Here is a 19,972-nt window from a genome sequence, read left to right on the forward strand (position 1 = left end):
TGACCATAGGTAAGTATACATAATCAAAATTCACCATTTATCAAAAGAACTTTTAATGAACTAGTGAAAAGCTTTATTAGTTTTATTTAATTATAAGAGATTGAATAAATTAAAATTTCCAAATATCATATTATAATATTAGGAAGATGTTTTAATATATAATATTAATTAAAGTTAGACGAAGTTAAAATTGAGATAACTTATAGTAAATAGTAATATAATAATAAGAATAATGATAACAAAATTATTTTTAAATAAGTTAAAGTAAAATTGTGAGGTTGAATGAGAGATTGTCATATGACATTAATTTGAGTCTTTTATTAATATTTAGATATAAAATTATACATGCATAGTATTTTGCTGATTAAAAAAATGGTATTTCATTTCATTTTTCTGAACTTTTTAAACGCGTGACGAATCGAATGTTTCTTTGGGTCATGATAATTTGCAAATTTATAGTATGAACCTTTAAGGTTCAAATCATTAAGGGAACTGCTAATTGTGCGATAAGAAACAAGATGTTATTTTCATAAACCCTAAAATATTTTGATTAATACACGTAAATTATTATTTACTATCGGTTTAACCGTTTATTTATGGTCTTAGTTTTAATAACTATAAGTTGGTTAACAATTTCAAAAAATTGGTGAACCTGCCAAGTTCTGAATTCTACTAGCCCCCTCGTGTAATGTTTTATTGATTGACTTCTATATCAAAAACTTTGGTGTTTTCGCTCTACATTTTTTTCTATCCTTAGTAATATTTGAAGAGGGTTTGTGACATTTCACTTTTCATTAGCATTGGGTCCGAAACCTACAAGTATTTGTTGTTTGAATTCCGTTGGTTAACTATTTCAAAAATTCTGCGAACCTGCCTAGTTTTGAATTCTGTTGGCCGGACCCCTCGTGTAATGTTTTATTGATTGACTTCTACATCAATTTCTTTGATGTTTATTTTCGGTTTATCATTCTTGCTTCCACTCTGCATTTTTTCTATCCTTAGTAATATTTGATGAGGGTTTATGACATTTCACTTTTCATTAGCATCGGGCCCGAAACCTATAAGTATTTGAATAATTGAATTAAATGTTGAGTAGACGTCGACTAAATTTTTTTTTTTTTTTTTGAACGGCAACGATGATATCACATATCAAAGAAAGCTAGTGGGGAACTAGCGGAAAAACCCCATACAAAATTTTAAAAGACAAAACAGCATCCTTCCTAAACAATGTGAAAACATGCAAAAGATATGCTTGGAACATGGAATTTTCAGATGTGGTACTGGTGGAGGAGAAGGCCTATGTCATGTTGAATTGGACATGGGTGGGACCTAAAATATTGAAATTAATAACTTTGTATTCTCATACATCAAATATCGCGTAACCCGTGACTTTTTTTTGAAAAGAAAACTTTATTAAAAAACCAACCAACCGCTCGCAGCTGAGCAGCCTCCCCAAAGACATTACATATTTACAAATCTACACCAGTCCTGCCAAACTAAACTACTATCTTTCAATCTATTACAAAACCAAACATACCCCAAAGATCTAATGTCGCAAAACACCTCATTAATGACAAATGGCTTTCCTTCAAACACCAACTCATTCCTCCCTTTCCAGATCCTCCAGCAAACAAGAATCGCGATACCCTGAAACGCCACCTTTTTGTTACCTTCCAACCCAACCCAATTGTGCATCTCCAGAACGTCGCGAAACGAGAAAACAAACAGGTTAGATGTCTTGCACCAAGCTTGAATCTTTTGCCAAATGACCGTCGAAACCCCACACGCGGAAAACAAATGGTCGACCGATTCGACACCCGAATTACAAAGCGGACAAGAAGGATCTTCAACAGCAAGATTTAGCAAGATTTCTCTTCATAAGAGCCTCCCTGGTCGGAATCCTATCCTGTTCGACCCTCCACGCAAAAAGGTTGCACTTTCTAGGCAACCACCTGCACCACTCCCAAACGTACCTGGAACTATAATCCTTGTTAAGATCAAACATGGCTTTAACAGCTCTAACCGAGAACCCCTCCGAGCCGCACCCCATCCACGTCCACTTATCAGTCTGATCCGATAAGAAGATGGGACGCAACAAACAAACAAGCCTGCTCCACTCTGCAAGCTCCACATTCGCATTCAGTTCGGACTTCCACATCCACCTTCCGCACGAGTTAGAAACCGGCCTCACAATACGTTCCCTAACTTTACATTTTTTTACATTTCTCCAGCCGAAACAGATTTGGAAACTCCTCTTTCAAAGGACTCGCCACCAACCACGGATCCAACCAAAAACGTAACTCCTGCCCATTCCCCACCTCTCCTCTCATCAAGTTTTTAAAACTGAAATTTTCACCGAGCCTACCCGAACATACCTTGACGATGTTGCTCCAAACCCCTTTAATAGCCAACCGCAGGGGAAGAAAATCACAACACAGCTTGTGGTAATGAATAGCATTGATCACCTTAACCCAAAAAGAGTTGGTCTCCATCTTCAACCTCCACCCCCATTTCACCAGAAGAGCTGAATTGATTTCGGCCAAACTACGAAGGCCCAGCCTCCCCAGCATGAACAGGCGAAGCCACCCACTCCTAAGCAAGCCAATGACACTTATTCCTTTCACTAGAACCACCCCAAAGAAACCTCCTGATCAGTTTTTCGAGGTCTTTAACCACCCGCACCGGAGCCTTATAAAGCGAGAAAAAATAACTCGAGAGACTCTCCAACACTGATTTAATAAGCGTAACTCTACCAGCCATAGAAAGACCAGACGCCTTCCACAAGGCTAACCGAGATTCAAAAACTTCGATAACCGGTCTCCAATTACATATCCTATTCATGTTCGCGCCAACCGTTATCCCTAGGTATTTGAACGGGAACCCATCCGACTTACAACCGACCGACTCTGCCACTCGATCCACTTCACTTCGATCCACGCCAATACCATACATATTGGATTTCTTTATATTCATCCTCAGACCCGAGCAAAGAAAAAAGCACCTCAATATTCGAATCACCGCCAACACGTTTTCACTAGACCACTCCCCCATAATAATAGCATCATCTGCATAGAACAGATGAGAAATGCACGACCCATCATTCGGAAGAGATATCCCCTTGAAAATACCTATCTCCACCGCCTTGTTAAGAATGAACGACAAAGCTTCCATGACAATGAGGAAAAGAAACGGGGATAACGGGTCCCCTTGCCGCATCCCTCTAAAACAAGGAAAGTCAAAAGTAGGCGACCCGTTAACGAGGACCGATGCTCTGGCCGACGATAGAATCCCCCTAACCCAAACACATGACCGGGACGGAAAGCCCATCTTTTCCAAAACATCAATGACAAAATTCCAATTAACACAATCATACGCTTTTTCGGAGTCCATCTTAAGAACGAAGGCAGCCTTACTCCCTTTTTTCAGCCAAGAATGCACCTCGTTAACTATAAGAGGACCGTCGAGGATAAACTTCCCTCTCAAAAAGGCAGACTGAGAATCCGAGACAACTTTCCCAAGGACAGACTTCAATCTATTAGCCAGAACCCTGGATATAACTGATGCAAGCAACCTGGGTACCGGGTCACGACCCGAACCCGACCCTGGTCCAGAACCCAATGGAGCTGCAACTGATTAATAATGGGCCATTTATTTAGCTATTTCAGTTTTATATTTTTCGTATTTATCTTTACTTTGACTTTGTTTGTTTATCTTTTTATTCTGGAAGTTTGTTAGCTAAGTTTCAGGCCTGGGAACTTTATATCCGTATGTTTTGGGAATAATAAACTGGTTGATTTGTTTTTGAAGATAATTGTTACTGTTTTGACTCTTCTGTATTTCCGATCCAATCTGGTTTGCGTGAGTAATATCGCATCAGTTGGTATCAGAGCACAGCTGAGACTCAATGGCAGGACGTGATGATTATCGTCGACGAAGCCCCCGTAGAGACGCCGACCGAGGCAACGAGGATGACCGACGAGATCCACGTGATATCGAAGAGATTGCAAGGCTACAACAAAGAGTCCGGGACTTGGAGTTGCAGCAGGAAGCTCGTTTTCAAGGATCCGATGACGAATCCATAGTCCGGGACTATGGTGAGTTCGAAGGCAATCCTTTTGGTCGACGGGGTCGACGCCATGACATTCATGCTTCAGATCTACTCCGGAGCATGGGTATTAAAATCGAAATTCCAGAGTTCGATGGTCGATTGCAGCCTGACGAATTTATCGACTGGATTAGTACAGTGGAACGTATCTTCGACCTTAGAGACATCCCTGATTCCATCAAGGTAAAAATTGTTGCTATTAAATTACGTAAATCTGCTTCCTTATGGTGGGATCACACAAAAAAAACGGGCACAAGAGGGGCGATCGAAAGTTAAAACCTGGGATAAGATGAAGAAATTGTTGCATGAGAAATTTTTGCCCGTTAATTATCGTCAGGAAGCGTTTTTGGAATACCACAACCTATCCCAGCGGGTTTCTACCGTTGAGGATTTAATTGCTGATTTTGATCGATTACGGATGAGATGTGGTGCCGAGGAGGAGGAAGAACAAATCATTGCCCACTTCCTAGGTGCCTTACGACCCGATATTGCTGATGTTGTACAACTCCAGCCCTATTGGAATTTTAATGATGTGTGTCGTCTCGCCTTGAAGGTGGAGAAACAAATGAGAAACAAGAACAAGATCGTGACTCCTAAGTCCGGCCCAATCAAAGCCGATTTATCCCGGGGATCTGTTCCTTCCTCACCTGGACCGCAAACCAGCCCAATCAAAGCTGAACGTCCAGGAGGAACAACCAGTCCATCATCCACAGGTTCATCTCGTGTCACACGGTGTTTCAAATGCTACGGGTTGGGCCACTTTGCTCGAGAATGTCCTAACAAGCACCTCGTTACACTGGCTGAAGACACACTCCCTCAATATGACACTGAACAGGATGACATTCTCGAGTCGGGATCTGAAGTCCTTCTTCCCGACAAGGGAGAAGCATTAATTGTCCAACGAACCCTTAATATTGCAGCAGCCCCACCTGCTGATGACACTCTTTGGCTGCGAAACAACATCTTTAGAACCCGTTGTACCTCCAAAGGTAAGGTCTGTACAGTTATCATCGATGGAGGAAGTTGTGAGAACGTGGTTGCAGTTGAAATGGTTGAGAAGTTAGGTCTCAAGGCCGAACCCCATCCCGATCCTTATCAGTTGACATGGTTAAAAAAAGGGAATATTGTGAAAGTTACTCAGCGATGTCTCGTAACATTTTCGATTGGAAACAAATATTCTGATGAGGTTTGGTGCGAGGTCATACCCATGGATGCTTGTCATCTATTACTGGGTCGACCTTGGCAATATGATCGACGTACGAAGCATGATGGTTTCCGAAATACCTATTCGTTTAGAAAAGATGGCGTTAACATCGTCCTTGCTCCTCTTGACAGCCGTGATTCGAGCACCGAGGCTGTTATTCTCTCCAAAACTGCATTTGTTGATTTTACACGCCAAACAACTCCGCCTGTGATGTATTCGTTGGTGTTACTCGAGCCAAACTCTTCAATAGCAGAACCACCAGAAGCAGTACAACCGTTATTACGTGAGTTCGGAACTGTTTTCCCGAACGAGATACCCGCAGGTTTACCTCTCATGCGAGACATTCAACATTGTATTGATTTCCTTCCGGGCTCGGTTATTCCCAATAAACCAGCTTATAGGATGAACCCTAAAGAGTATGAGGAGCTACAGCGACAAGTCAGTGAACTCCTAGATAAAGGCTTTATCAGAGAAAGCATGAGCCCCTGCGCAGTCCCAGCCTTATTGGTTCCAAAACCGGGTGGAGCGTATCGTATGTGCATCGACAGCCGGGCTGTTAATAAAATCACTATCAAGTATCGATTCCCGATTCCACGATTTGAAGACCTACTCGATCAGCTACACGGAGCATCGGTTTTTTCAAAAATTGATCTTCGCAGCGGTTATCATCAGATACGAATGCGACCGGGTGACGAATGGAAGACGGCATTTAAGACTCGTGATGGGCTTTACGAGTGGATGGTTATGCCTTTTGGTCTTTCAAATGCGCCTAGTACATTTATGAGACTTATGAACCAGGTGTTTAAACCCCTCATAGGACATTGCGTGGTTGTTTATTTTGATGACATCTTGGTATTTAGCCAGAATGTTCAACACCACCTCAGCCACCTTCGTCAGGTTTTTACTATTTTACACGATCAGAAGTTGTATGCGAACCGAACCAAGTGTCACTTCTTGTCATCAGAAGTACTTTTTCTGGGTTTTCTTATCTCGCAGCAGGGTATTCGCATGGACGAGTCAAAAATAGAAGCTATCACGTCATGGCCCACCCCCACATCGGTTCACGAGGTTCGTAGTTTCCATGGATTAGCTTCGTTTTACAGGCGTTTTATTCGAAATTTCAGTTCAATTGTAGCACCCATGACCAACTGTTTGAAAGGCCACACCTTTGTGTGGACTAATGCCGCTAATCACGCTTTTGAGGAATTAAAGAAACGGGTCACGCAAGCCCCTGTTCTCGCTTTACCCAATTTTCAGCTCACTTTTCAGGTGGAGTGTGATGCTTCGGGCCATGGTATTGGGGGCGTTTTAAGTCAAGAAAATCGTCCTATCGCGTTTTTTAGTGAGAAATTAAGTGATGCGAAACAGAAATATAGTACGTATGATAAGGAGTTCTACGCCATCGTTCGAAGTCTTGAGTATTGGAGGCATTATCTACTATCGGGGGAATTCGTTTTATACTCGGATCATCAGGCCTTGCTGTAACACCCCAACCCGGAAGGGCTGACGTGTCACAATAACGGTAACATAAACAAAAGTCATAATTCCATTTATTCATTTGATCAGGACACAACCACACGACTATTACGATTAATATACAAGCGGAGACATTTATCTTAATTAACTAACATCTTTAGATTTATTCCTAGGCTTTATTCTTCTCTCTTTTCCCCTCCCAAAGTAACCTGTGGACCTGTATATACAAAAAAGTTTACGGAATGAGCCGAATGCTCAGTACGGAATTTTAGGCTCAAATAACAAATAAATGCTTCATATGAAATCTTATCCGGATGGAACTTTAGGCGAAAATGATACGATGCAAGAACAAAATTTCATAATCATATCTTACGGATGTACCCATGAGCAAACTTAAAACGTGACAATACACAGGTAGCTACTCCTGCATAGTTATCACATGAGATGGCGAATTGGCATACCCGTTATCCACCTCCTTATACTTAAATCCTAGGACCGATCCATACGCCTCCTAATAGCCTTATGTACCACACTTGTACTTAAGAGACGCCGTGAACTGATCTCTCCGTCACGGATGGAGCACATGATGTTGATGCCACAACAACATGCTCGCGGGACACTCCACGAGAAGCGATACTCAGGGTATCAGAGTACAAATGGTCTTATTCATATAACTTATAAAACTTATTTTCATAACAAAACGGAACATATATTGGAACATGCGATAATGAGTATAACATAATACTATCGCATGACATGAAAGCTAAATCAAAATGATTAGGATAGGAATCGAACGGACTGTCAAATGAATCGATAATCAAAGACGTGAGGAGTTTTTAACAGATATAGTAATTTAGTGGTTTTATAACAATTTGAATATGAAGCAATAAAGAGTGGGGTAAGGATCCGTACCTTAATAACTCCAAAGTGAAGCTACCTTGTGCTAATGTTTTAGATTTATACGGGCAGAGTTTAGACTACTGATTAATCTTTTAACCTAATTTAAATAACATGCACACAAACTAGGTTAGTAACTTAATACAGCATTTACGTCAATTCACGAGATCAAACCCTCACAACTATTATCAAGTGCAATACTTAATAATTCAATCGGATTCACAACGAATAACAGAGCATAGTCCGAATTCGAACAGCACTCAAATATTCAAGTTGAAATCACGACGAATAATCAAAGTACAAGCTCAATTTGAGCAGCACTCGGACAATCGTTGGATAGTTATAATCGATCGGACGTTGAATCGTAATAGCGATCGAGTTATTACCCTGATTGCGGCAGCGTTTCGAGGTCTGTGTGTGTTAATTGTGGTAAACAGAGCATAACTCCGTGTATAATTCGACTTTTAACGTCGATTTTGTGCCAGAATTCAAGTCCCAACCTCTACTATTTATACACGAAATTTGACCCTGTCGCGTAGCGCGAGGGGTACCCCCATGAGCGTCGCGCTACGCGAGGGGTAACCTATGTTTATAGGGTAGCTACGTGTGTAACTAGGCTTGCTGTGTTGACAGTTTCTTAAATTTCGAATTTGACAGATAGTTATGAGGATAATCGTAACTAGGGTTTTGCCCCCCCTGAGTTTTAGGGGCCCTGATCCTGATTCTGATGATTCTGAAAATTTTAGGGTTAGTGCAGAATTACTTGGGTGTCTTAATTAGGGTTTTCTTAATAGCTATGATTTTAAATTTATGGGTATTACAACTATTACCCCCTTAAAAGAAATTTCGTCCTCGAAATTTTTCAAACAAGAATATAACCTATTGCATAGGTAACAGAAACGAAACTTTTATAGCAGAGTTACTAACTTATATAACCAGAATCTCCTAACCACACATGTGTATCTGAAATTCATAACTAAGGTCATGACTATACTTGTCAATTACCTTATATATGTGCCCTAATGGTCCTTTTATAACGTATCTTAATAAAATATCTTACCGTACAAAAAGTCAATAGAGACTTACAGATACTTAGAGTGACTATTAGTACTGATATTTCCTACATAGACATCTATAAGAATAGACATAGGAGTTAAACCAAATAAGAGATCAAGTTGAATCCTATCATAGATATCTACCCATTCCTCACAGGTCTTAATTACTATCTTCAAGTTTTCTACAGGAAAGAGCCTTTGCTCTGATACCATAGCTGTAACACCCCAACCCGGAAGGGCTGACGTGTCACAATAACGGTAACATAAACAAAAGTCATAATTCCATTTATTCATTTGATAAGGACACAACCACACGACTATTACGATTAATATACAAGCGGAGACATTTATCTTAATTAACTAACATCTTTAGATTTATTCCTAGGCTTTATTCTTCTCTCTTTTCCCCTCCCAAAGTAACCTGTGGACCTGTATATACAAAAAAGTTTACGGAATGAGCCGAATGCTCAGTACGGAATTTTAGGCTCAAATAACAAATAAATGCTTCATATGAAATCTTATCCGGATGGAACTTTAGGCGAAAATGATACGATGCAAGAACAAAATTTCATAATCATATCTTACGGATGTACCCATGAGCAAACTTAAAACGTGACAATACACAGGTAGCTACTCCTGCATAGTTATCACATGAGATGGCGAATTGGCATACCCGTTATCCACCTCCTTATACTTAAATCCTAGGACCGATCCATACGCCTCCTAATAGCCTTATGTACCACACTTGTACTTAAGAGACGCCGTGAACTGATCTCTCCGTCACGGATGGAGCACATGATTTTGATGCCACAACAACATGCTCGTGGGACACTCCACGAGAAGCGATACTCAGGGTATCAGGGTACAAATGGTCTTATTCATATAACTTATAAAACTTATTTTCATAACAAAACGGAACATATATTGGAACATGCGATAATGAGTATAACATAATACTATCGCATGACATGAAAGCTAAATCAAAATGATTAGGATAGGAATCGAACGGACTGTCAAATGAATCGATAATCAAAGACGTGAGGAGTTTTTAACAGATATAGTAATTTAGTGGTTTTATAACAATTTGAATATGAAGCAATAAAGAGTGGGGTAAGGATCCGTACCTTAATAACTCCAAAGTGAAGCTACCTTGTGCTAATGTTTTAGATTTATACGGGCAGAGTTTAGACTACTGATTAATCTTTTAACCTAATTTAAATAACATGCACACAAACTAGGTTAGTAACTTAATACAGCATTTACGTCAATTCACGAGATCAAACCCTCACAACTATTATCAAGTGCAATACTTAATAATTCAATCGGATTCACAACGAATAACAGAGCATAGTCCGAATTCGAACAGCACTCAAATATTCAAGTTGAAATCACGACGAATAATCAAAGTACAAGCTCAATTTGAGCAGCACTCGGACAATCGTTGGATAGTTATAATCGATCGGACGTTGAATCGTAATAGCGATCGAGTTATTACCCTGATTGCGGCAGCGTTTCGAGGTCTGTGTGTGTTAATTGTGGTAAACAGAGCATAACTCCGTGTATAATTCGACTTTTAACGTCGATTTTGTGCCAGAATTCAAGTCCCAACCTCTACTATTTATACACGAAATTTGACCCTGTCGCGTAGCGCGAGGGGTACCCCCATGAGCGTCGCGCTACGCGAGGGGTAACCTATGTTTATAGGGTAGCTACGTGTGTAACTAGGCTTGCTGTGTTGACAGTTTCTTAAATTTCGAATTTGACAGATAGTTATGAGGATAATCGTAACTAGGGTTTTGCCCCCCCCCTGAGTTTTAGGGGCCCTGATCCTGATTATGATGATTCTGAAAATTTTAGGGTTAGTGCAGAATTACTTGGGTGTCTTAATTAGGGTTTTCTTAATAGCTATGATTTTAAATTTATGGGTATTACAACTATTACCCCCTTAAAAGAAATTTCGTCCTCGAAATTTTTCAAACAAGAATATAACCTATTGCATAGGTAACAGAAACGAAACTTTTATAGCAGAGTTACTAACTTATATAACCAGAATCTCCTAACCACACATGTGTATCTGAAATTCATAACTAAGGTCATGACTATACTTGTCAATTACCTTATATATGTGCCCTAATGGTCCTTTTATAACGTATCTTAATAAAATATCTTACCGTACAAAAAGTCAATAGAGACTTACAGATACTTAGAGTGACTATTAGTACTGATATTTCCTACATAGACATCTATAAGAATAGACATAGGAGTTAAACCAAATAAGAGATCAAGTTGAATCCTATCATAGATGTCTACCCATTCCTCACAGGTCTTAATTACTATCTTCAAGTTTTCTACAGGAAAGAGCCTTTGCTCTGATACCATAGCTGTAACACCCCAACCCGGAAGGGCTGACGTGTCACAATAACGGTAACATAAACAAAAGTCATAATTCCATTTATTCATTTGATAAGGACACAACCACACGACTATTACGATTAATATACAAGCGGAGACATTTATCTTAATTAACTAACATCTTTAGATTTATTCCTAGGCTTTATTCTTCTCTCTTTTCCCCTCCCAAAGTAACCTGTGGACCTGTATATACAAAAAAGTTTACGGAATGAGCCGAATGCTCAGTACGGAATTTTAGGCTCAAATAACAAATAAATGCTTCATATGAAATCTTATCCGGATGGAACTTTAGGCGAAAATGATACGATGCAAGAACAAAATTTCATAATCATATCTTACGGATGTACCCATGAGCAAACTTAAAACGTGACAATACACAGGTAGCTACTCCTGCATAGTTATCACATGAGATGGCGAATTGGCATACCCGTTATCCACCTCCTTATACTTAAATCCTAGGACCGATCCATACGCCTCCTAATAGCCTTATGTACCACACTTGTACTTAAGAGACGCCGTGAACTGATCTCTCCGTCACGGATGGAGCACATGATTTTGATGCCACAACAACATGCTCGTGGGACACTCCACGAGAAGCGATACTCAGGGTATCAGAGTACAAATGGTCTTATTCATATAACTTATAAAACTTATTTTCATAACAAAACGGAACATATATTGGAACATGCGATAATGAGTATAACATAATACTATCGCATGACATGAAAGCTAAATCAAAATGATTAGGATAGGAATCGAACGGACTGTCAAATGAATCGATAATCAAAGACGTGAGGAGTTTTTAACAGATATAGTAATTTAGTGGTTTTATAACAATTTGAATATGAAGCAATAAAGAGTGGGGTAAGGATCCGTACCTTAATAACTCCAAAGTGAAGCTACCTTGTGCTAATGTTTTAGATTTATACGGGCAGAGTTTAGACTACTGATTAATCTTTTAACCTAATTTAAATAACATGCACACAAACTAGGTTAGTAACTTAATACAGCATTTACGTCAATTCACGAGATCAAACCCTCACAACTATTATCAAGTGCAATACTTAATAATTCAATCGGATTCACAACGAATAACAGAGCATAGTCCGAATTCGAACAGCACTCAAATATTCAAGTTGAAATCACGACGAATAATCAAAGTACAAGCTCAATTTGAGCAGCACTCGGACAATCGTTGGATAGTTATAATCGATCGGACGTTGAATCGTAATAGCGATCGAGTTATTACCCTGATTGCGGCAGCGTTTCGAGGTCTGTGTGTGTTAATTGTGGTAAACAGAGCATAACTCCGTGTATAATTCGACTTTTAACGTCGATTTGTGCCAGAATTCAAGTCCCAACCTCTACTATTTATACACGAAATTTGACCCTGTCGCGTAGCGCGAGGGGTACCCCCATGAGCGTCGCGCTACGCGAGGGGTAACCTATGTTTATAGGGTAGCTACGTGTGTAACTAGGCTTGCTGTGTTGACAGTTTCTTAAATTTCGAATTTGACAGATAGTTATGAGGATAATCGTAACTAGGGTTTTGCCCCCCCCCCCCTGAGTTTTAGGGGCCCTGATCCTGATTCTGATGATTCTGAAAATTTTAGGGTTAGTGCAGAATTACTTGGGTGTCTTAATTAGGGTTTTCTTAATAGCTAATGATTTTAAATTTATGGGTATTACACTTGCGTTTCATCAACGGGCAACACAAGCTAAACCCTCGTCACGCCAAGTGGGTTGAGTATCTACAGGAATTTACCTTTGTTATTAAACATAAGGCGGGTGTTACCAATACAGTGGCTGATGCCCTAAGTCGGCGCCGAGCCCTTGTTACGTCGCTACGGGTTCAGGTCGAGGGGTTCGACATTTTTCGAAGCCTTTACCCGGATGACCCTGATTTTGCTGACACGTGGAAGAACTGTCGGACAACCCCTATTGACGGGTATGTCATCCACGAAGGGTTCCTCTTTAAGGGTAGCCGACTATGTGTTCCAAAATGTTCGTTACGAGATGCGATTATATTGGAAAGTCACCAGGGGGGATTAGCGGGTCACTTCGGTCGAGACAAGACTTTAAAGCTGGTTCAAGAAAGATTTATATGGCCTCGGATGAATCTGGATGTGGCACGCATTGTGGATCGCTGTCGTGTTTGTCACATAGCAAAAACAACCCATTCGAATGCGGGTCTCTATACCCCTTTACCTGTACCCGCAGGGCCGTGGGAAGATGTTAGTTTGGACTTTGTAGTTGGTTTGCCTCGCACGCAACGTCAAAAAGACTCGATCATGGTAGTTGTCGACCGTTTCTCGAAAATGGCACATTTCGTTCCTTGTGCTAAAACATATGATGCTAGTCAAATTGCCCGCCTCTATTTTGCTGAAATTGTAAAGCTTCACTGGGTGCCAAAATCACTCACTTCGGATAGAGATGTTAAATTTGTGAGCCATTTTTGGCGTACATTATGGAAACGCCTCGGTTCCCGACTTCATTTCAGTAGTGCTCACCATCCCCAAAGTGACGGACAAACCAAGGTGACGAATCGCAGTTTGGGTAACCTTCTTCGCAGCCTTGTTGGCAGCCATCCTCGTCAATGGGATGAAGTTCTTCCCCAAGCTGAGTTTGCATACAACAGATCCGCCCATAGGACGACGGGTATGAGCCCGTTCCTGGTTGTGTATGGCCGTAACCCTTTTACACCTATTGATCTTACTCCATTACCAGTTGTCGACCATTTCAGTGTTGAGGGGGAGGACCGGTCTGAACAAATCAAAAGCATTCACAGACTGGTGCGGGAGAAAATAGAAAATAACAACATTGTGTATCAGCGACGGGCAAATTTGCGCAGGAAAAAGGTGGTGTTTCAGGAAGGTGACCTTGTTTGGATTCACCTCAGCAAAGATAGGTTTCCAGGAGGTCGTTTTGGTAAGTTGCAACCACGAGCAGATGGCCCTTTCAAGATCCTCAAACGCATCAATGATAATGCCTACAAAGTTGATTTACCAGGTATCTAACTATACTGTTCTTTCAAGATCCGTTGACATAATTAAAAAGGTACTGAACCGCATAATTTCAACCTATACTGTTCTTTCAAGATCCGTTCGACTCGGGGACGAGTCGTTTCGAAGAAGGGGAGGATGATGCAAGCAACCTGGGTACCGGGTCACGACCCGAACCCGACCCTGGTCCAGAACCCAATGGAGCTGCAACTGATTAATAATGGGCCATTTATTTAGCTATTTCAGTTTTATATTTTTCGTATTTATCTTTACTTTGACTTTGTTTGTTTATCTTTTTATTCTGGAAGTTTGTTAGCTAAGTTTCAGGCCTGGAAACTTTATATCCGTATGTTTTGGGAATAATAAACTGGTTGATTTGTTTTTGAAGATAATTGTTACTGTTTTGACTCTTCTGTATTTCCGATCCAATCTGGTTTGCGTGAGTAATATCGCATCAATAACCTTATTAATCACACCCACCAAACTAATCGGATGATAATCCCCCAACCCAGAAGGATCCTTGACTTTCGGAATAAGCGCAATAAAAGACCCAGCACATCCCCGGGAAATACAACCCGAATGATAAAATCCTTCCATAAATTTTTCAAAGTCAGACTCAAAAAGATGCCAGAAATGCTTGAAGAACCTGAAATTGAACTCGTCAGGACCAGGGGCCCTATCCGAACCGCACTCGAAAACCGCTGCTTTAACCTCAGCTCGACTAAAGCATTCGGTTAAAAAAGCCCCATCGATATCCGAGAGCGTCTTGATCCCAGCCAAATCAAAATAAGGTCTCTCCACCACTGACTCTTTGAATTTCCCCCTAAAAAACTCGAAAACATGCTTCTTGATCCAAGTCGGCTTATCACACCAAACACCGTCGATAACCATACCAAAAATCCCGTTCCTAGCCTTCCTAAAATTAACCACAGAATGGAAATATTTGGAGTTCTCATCCCCATCCTTGATCCACCTATCACGCGAGCGTTGCCTCATATCCTTAGTCTTGTTTTCTTCGAATTCGAAGATAACCTTCTTAGCTTTGGCCAGAACCCATTCTTCCTCTTCATTCAACTCCCTCTCCTCCAAGATCTTCTCTAACTCTACCATCTCGGACCTAGCCGATTCAACTTCACCCTCCTCCTTTTCCTTCGTATCATTTCTCCACTCCATAATACGACTTTTGATGAACTTTAATTTATTACACAAGAGCAAATCAGGCGGACCCTCCCCCACAAAGTCTAAAGCTGCACGCGAAACCATCTCACCACACCCGGGCCTATCCAGCCAAGAGTTGAAACACCGGAACGGCCTCGGGCCAAAATTGGAGCTCACAGTGGATAACAACAGCGGACAATGATCCGAATACAAATTAGGGAGAGCCCGAAGACACGCCGTGGGCCACTTGTCAAAAAAATCAGCATTCACCAAGGCCCTGTCTAACTTACTCATCTTCCTCCCGTTGTCCACCCACCTCGTGAACCTTTTACCATGCATCTGATACTCTAAAAGATTCGAATTAAAAATGAAAGCATTAAAGTTGCTTGCACACCTGGGCTTGAACATGGAATTAAGCCGATCACTGAAATCCCCTATTAAAATAAAAAACCCCGTCACTCCCGAAACTAACCCTTCAAGCTGATCCCACAGCTCCTTTTTAGCAGCAATCCCTTGAGGAGCATAGATATTAATAATACTGAACGGCGACCCACAACCCCTTAAAACACCACTAACAAGCAGGAAATTCCTATTCTTAACACTATCCACAACCGAAAACACAGCCGGATCCCATATACATAGCAACCCACCAGAGAGACCCGACGACCCAACCATCTCGAAGCTGAAACCTCTGGCCCCCCATATTTTACCCAACAAAGAATCATCGGCAGCCGATACCTTTGTCTCTTGAATCGCCAAAAGCGTAACCCATGACTAAGGTTTGGCTGATGTTTATGTAACTTGTTTTTCTTTTTTGGAAGATGGCTCAATATGGAAGATCTCAACTAGAGGTGTACAAAACCCAGTTTGGGCCCAAACTGACTCGTTTAATAAAACAGACCGGGTTTTTTTTTCTGGATTGGACTCAAACCGGTTTGGCCCAAAATGGTTCAGGAGGTTGTTAATCGATCATAGGGTTGAAAAACCCAACCTACTCAATCTGGATCGGGTTTAAAAGCAGTTTGGCCCAAACGACCGGTTTTTTCATGCAGTCCTCGAACCGGTTCGGGCTCAAACTGGTTTATTCATACATACGAAATCTTGAACTGGGCTCAAACCGTCGGGCGGGTCAGGGCCCAAACCAGTTTGGCCCAGACTGGTTTTTTTGACTGACTGGATCAGTTTGCGAACCGTTTTGGCGGGCCTAAACCAGTTTTATGTGCACCAATAATCGCAACCCAATTAAAAAAACTTGAGATATTTTGCGAATGATAATAATAAAATTAGCGATTAGACTCTGTATTGTATTATAGATAAATATCAGACTATACTGTATTATAGATATATTAGAGTTGATTATTGATTGTAGATACAGATATAGATAAATAAACTCAAAGCTCAGTTTCACGTAATCAAACAGGGCAACTCCTCTGTTGTTTCCTGCTGTAATGTTGCGAAAAAACTGGCAGATCAACTACAAGCCATTGGATTTCCAATCACCTACAAGACTTGTTCTTCAAGACATACAAGGTTTGAATTCGGCATACAATACTTTTGTTCCTAACGTTGAAAGCGTTGAGAAATCTCTAACCTTCGTGAAATTACGAGCAAAACTTCTCACGTATGAGGAACGACTGAATCAACAAGAATGTAGTTCAGACAATATCAGCCATAAAGCATTACAACTCAATACTCTGGTTGGTGCCTCCTGAGCAATTGTAATGGATATGAAAATCACATAATTAAACAAACAAGAGACCTCAAAAATGAAACCAAAATACAAAATTTACATGCAAGAACTTCTAGTTTATGAAGCAAAAACCGTGAATTTACTATACACTATAACACATTATTAACAATAAAGAAACAAAAAAATCAATAAAATTGTGTTCGCAACCTATAAAAGACAAACGTTCAAATACGCTAACTCATAACTCGTAGGTAGGTATGTACATAGAAAGATACTTGTATGGCTCTTGTACCATTAAGTAAAATAATGTCTACCATCTCGATTATTTGGACATATTTTACTCAATAAGAGCACGCACGCTACCAAGCAAATACTTTTCCCATTATGTACCTTGCAGAAATTTTGTACCGGGCCCAATGAACTCAAAATTCCGGCGTGCAACACTTGAATTTCCAATTTTACCCTTTTTAGTAAGAGAACTCGAGTCCTCTAAGTGATATATACTTCTTTACCCAAATTGCAATATCTTCAACGCATGCCTGAGCTTTTGGTGTCTTTAAAAACATCTCAAAAGTTGCAAATTCATGTATAGCATCTTTATAATCATAAACAGGGGCATCTACATTAACCTTTCTAAGCTCCTGTGAATACGCAATTGCACGGTCCCGCATAAAGTCATGTTCAGCTACTATTGTTAATGTAGGGGGCATTTTTCGCAGGGGTATTTTTGTCATTAGAGGATTGGCAGCTGGATGATCCAGGTTGAACTGGTCGTTCGGTAAGAAAAGTTTCCACGCTAAAATGGCCATGCTTCTGTCGTAAAGATATGAGTTTGCCAATTTAATCTCTGATTTTGTGGGAGTGCTTCCAATTACAAATGGGTACATAAGAACTTGAGCCACTACTCGTATAGGATCCAAAAGGTTCCCAGCTTCCACTGCCTTTTGTGTGACGTAATTTGCGATATTTGATCCCGAGCTAACACCTAGGAGCACACACCTACCAATGACCACAAATATATCAATATAATTGCAATAAAAGAAGATAATAGAGCATGGAGTTTAACTTCTTGTATAATGTGCAAGATGAGTACTAAAACCTTTTATACGAATATGCATAGTTGTAAATGGCGAATAGCGACAAATAGCGATAAGGAACCTATATGCAACATAGCGATACACTAGAAAAAAAAATTATATGTATATATAACAAAAACCTAAAATCAAGCTATTTGATAGCTATATTTAATTGCTCTTTATATTTAAAAAAAACAAAAAATAAATAAATTTTCGCTATTATTGCTATCCATCACTACAACCCTGATAGCGAGCCTAGACCTATACGCTACGCAGCGCGTTATAGCAATCGCTATGCTCGCTATTGACAACTATGCGAATATGGATCCTAATTGCGATAGATATATATGGTTATTCATTTGTCGATCTGTATATCAACTAGATACTTAAGTTTTAATGTCCATATCAATCACATCCTATCCATACAATAATTATATAGTCAAACTAATCCTAAGATCTATACGGTACGAAATTATGAATTCAACAAAAATCTCAAATGACAAAATTAATAACTCAAATTTTCGAAACTTCGATACCTTGAAAGATCAGCATGAGCAGCAATCCAAGGTTCAATAACCGAAGAACCAAAACCATCAACAATCTGTCTCCTCCTCAACTCCACACCACCCGAAACCCTACACTCGGCCAAATTCGCCTGTTTCGCCAACCAATTCAACGCCTCCAATCCATCCTCAAACGCAGCCGGATACTTACTCTCCGGTGCAAGCCGGTACCCAACCGCCACAACAATCGCATCACACGCCTTGGCAATCCGCCTACAAAACAAATCATTAGCCACTGAAACACTACTCCCGGTCACAAAACCACCTCCATGAAACTGCAACACCACCGGGAGTTTCCGCATGTTACTATCCCCCAAATCCGGCGAATAACCGCCGTAAACACCATCACCGTGTTTCAAACCTCGTGATCCAGCTAGTACAGAATCCGGAACAAAGATCCGGAGAGTTAGAGATGTTAACGGATCGATGTGAATATCTTTTGTGGCAACTCCGTCAGCGGAGAAGCTAGGGTTAGCCGGAGCAACGGAGTCGTCGGAGCGTGAAACGACGCCGAATTGGTTAGTGAGTTTGGTAGGGTTTTCAGCTAGGGTTTGTAATTGGCGCTTTAAGATGAATTTGTATATAATACTGTAGAATTTTACGGATACTGAGGGCATTTTGGATGATGAAATGGAGAAGATGATGATGGATGAATATACATTTGGTGGATTTGTTGGTGATTAGTTAGGGTTTTGAATGGAGACTTGTTCCATTCAAAATATTCAAAATTGGGGGTTACCGATAGAAGGTTCGGTAGTGGTTTTTTTATTTTTATTTGATTTTGGTTTATTATTTTTTCTACATGCGTATGCTGTGATGGTGTTGCATGAGTAATAATTTTCTAGACGGTTGACTTTCATCACGTAAGGTTGATGCTGTGTCGTTGCATTGTTACCCGAGTAATTAAATAATCACCATAAGTCCATATGGGACATAAATTATTGATGCTCTTTTTTTCTTCAAGAGTATTTAATCACATAACGCATCATCACGACCTTGATTACTTCGAGTTTTCCGCCTTCTATCGGTATTTATTTATAGGGGTTGGTTAACGTACAATTAGCCTTAACGTACGAATCTATGCTGTGAAAATATAACATGCAGAATTGAGGTCATAACATGCGGATTTTAACGTACAAACTCGGAAGACTACCAAACCCGGAAGACTCATCATGCGGCTTCACAAACCCGAACAACGTATAACATGCGGATTCACAAAGCCTGGACACCTATAACATGCGGATTCACAAAATCAAAAAAATATACATGCAGATTTCCTAAACTCGGAAAATATAACTTGGTACTTCACAAACCCGGACACCTACAACATGCGG

The 19,972-nt window shown here is 40.3% G+C and overlaps 2 protein-coding genes across 2 annotated transcripts; one reads left to right on the forward strand and one right to left on the reverse strand.

Moving 5' to 3' along the window:
* The first annotated feature begins 3,904 nt into the window (after positions 1-3,904).
* On the forward strand, positions 3,905-6,794 carry LOC110923773. Its single transcript, XM_022167835.1, has 2 exons — positions 3,905-4,288; positions 4,443-6,794. The coding sequence occupies exons 1-2, from the start codon at positions 3,905-3,907 to the stop codon at positions 6,792-6,794; spliced, it is 2,736 nt and encodes a 911-aa protein (XP_022023527.1).
* Positions 6,795-17,076: 10,282 nt separating this feature from the next.
* On the reverse strand, positions 17,077-19,401 carry LOC110926123 (probable carboxylesterase 16). The gene is made up of 2 exons (XM_022169872.2): positions 18,612-19,401; positions 17,077-17,998 (listed from the first exon to the last, which is right to left on the reverse strand). The coding sequence occupies exons 1-2, from the start codon at positions 19,253-19,255 to the stop codon at positions 17,467-17,469; spliced, it is 1,176 nt and encodes a 391-aa protein (XP_022025564.1). The 5' UTR covers positions 19,256-19,401; the 3' UTR covers positions 17,077-17,466.
* Positions 19,402-19,972: the final 571 nt, after the last annotated feature.

This window comes from Helianthus annuus, chromosome 17 (genome assembly GCF_002127325.2).
Source record: "Helianthus annuus cultivar XRQ/B chromosome 17, HanXRQr2.0-SUNRISE, whole genome shotgun sequence".
Lineage (NCBI taxonomy): Eukaryota > Viridiplantae > Streptophyta > Magnoliopsida > Asterales > Asteraceae > Helianthus > Helianthus annuus.

Bases quoted from the DNA above. Each gene is read 5' to 3' on its own strand.
- LOC110923773 (XM_022167835.1), top strand. From the start codon at position 3,905: ATGGCAGGACGTGATGATTATCGTCGACGAAGCCCCCGTAGAGACGCC. The intron at 4,289-4,442 runs GTAAAAATTGTT...AATTATCGTCAG, and splicing joins ACATCCCTGATTCCATCAAG to GAAGCGTTTTTGGAATACCA.
- LOC110926123 (XM_022169872.2), bottom strand. From the start codon at position 19,255: ATGCCCTCAGTATCCGTAAAATTCTACAGTATTATATACAAATTCATC. The intron at 17,999-18,611 runs GTATCGAAGTTT...GGTCATTGGTAG, and splicing joins GCTCATGCTGATCTTTCAAG to GTGTGTGCTCCTAGGTGTTA.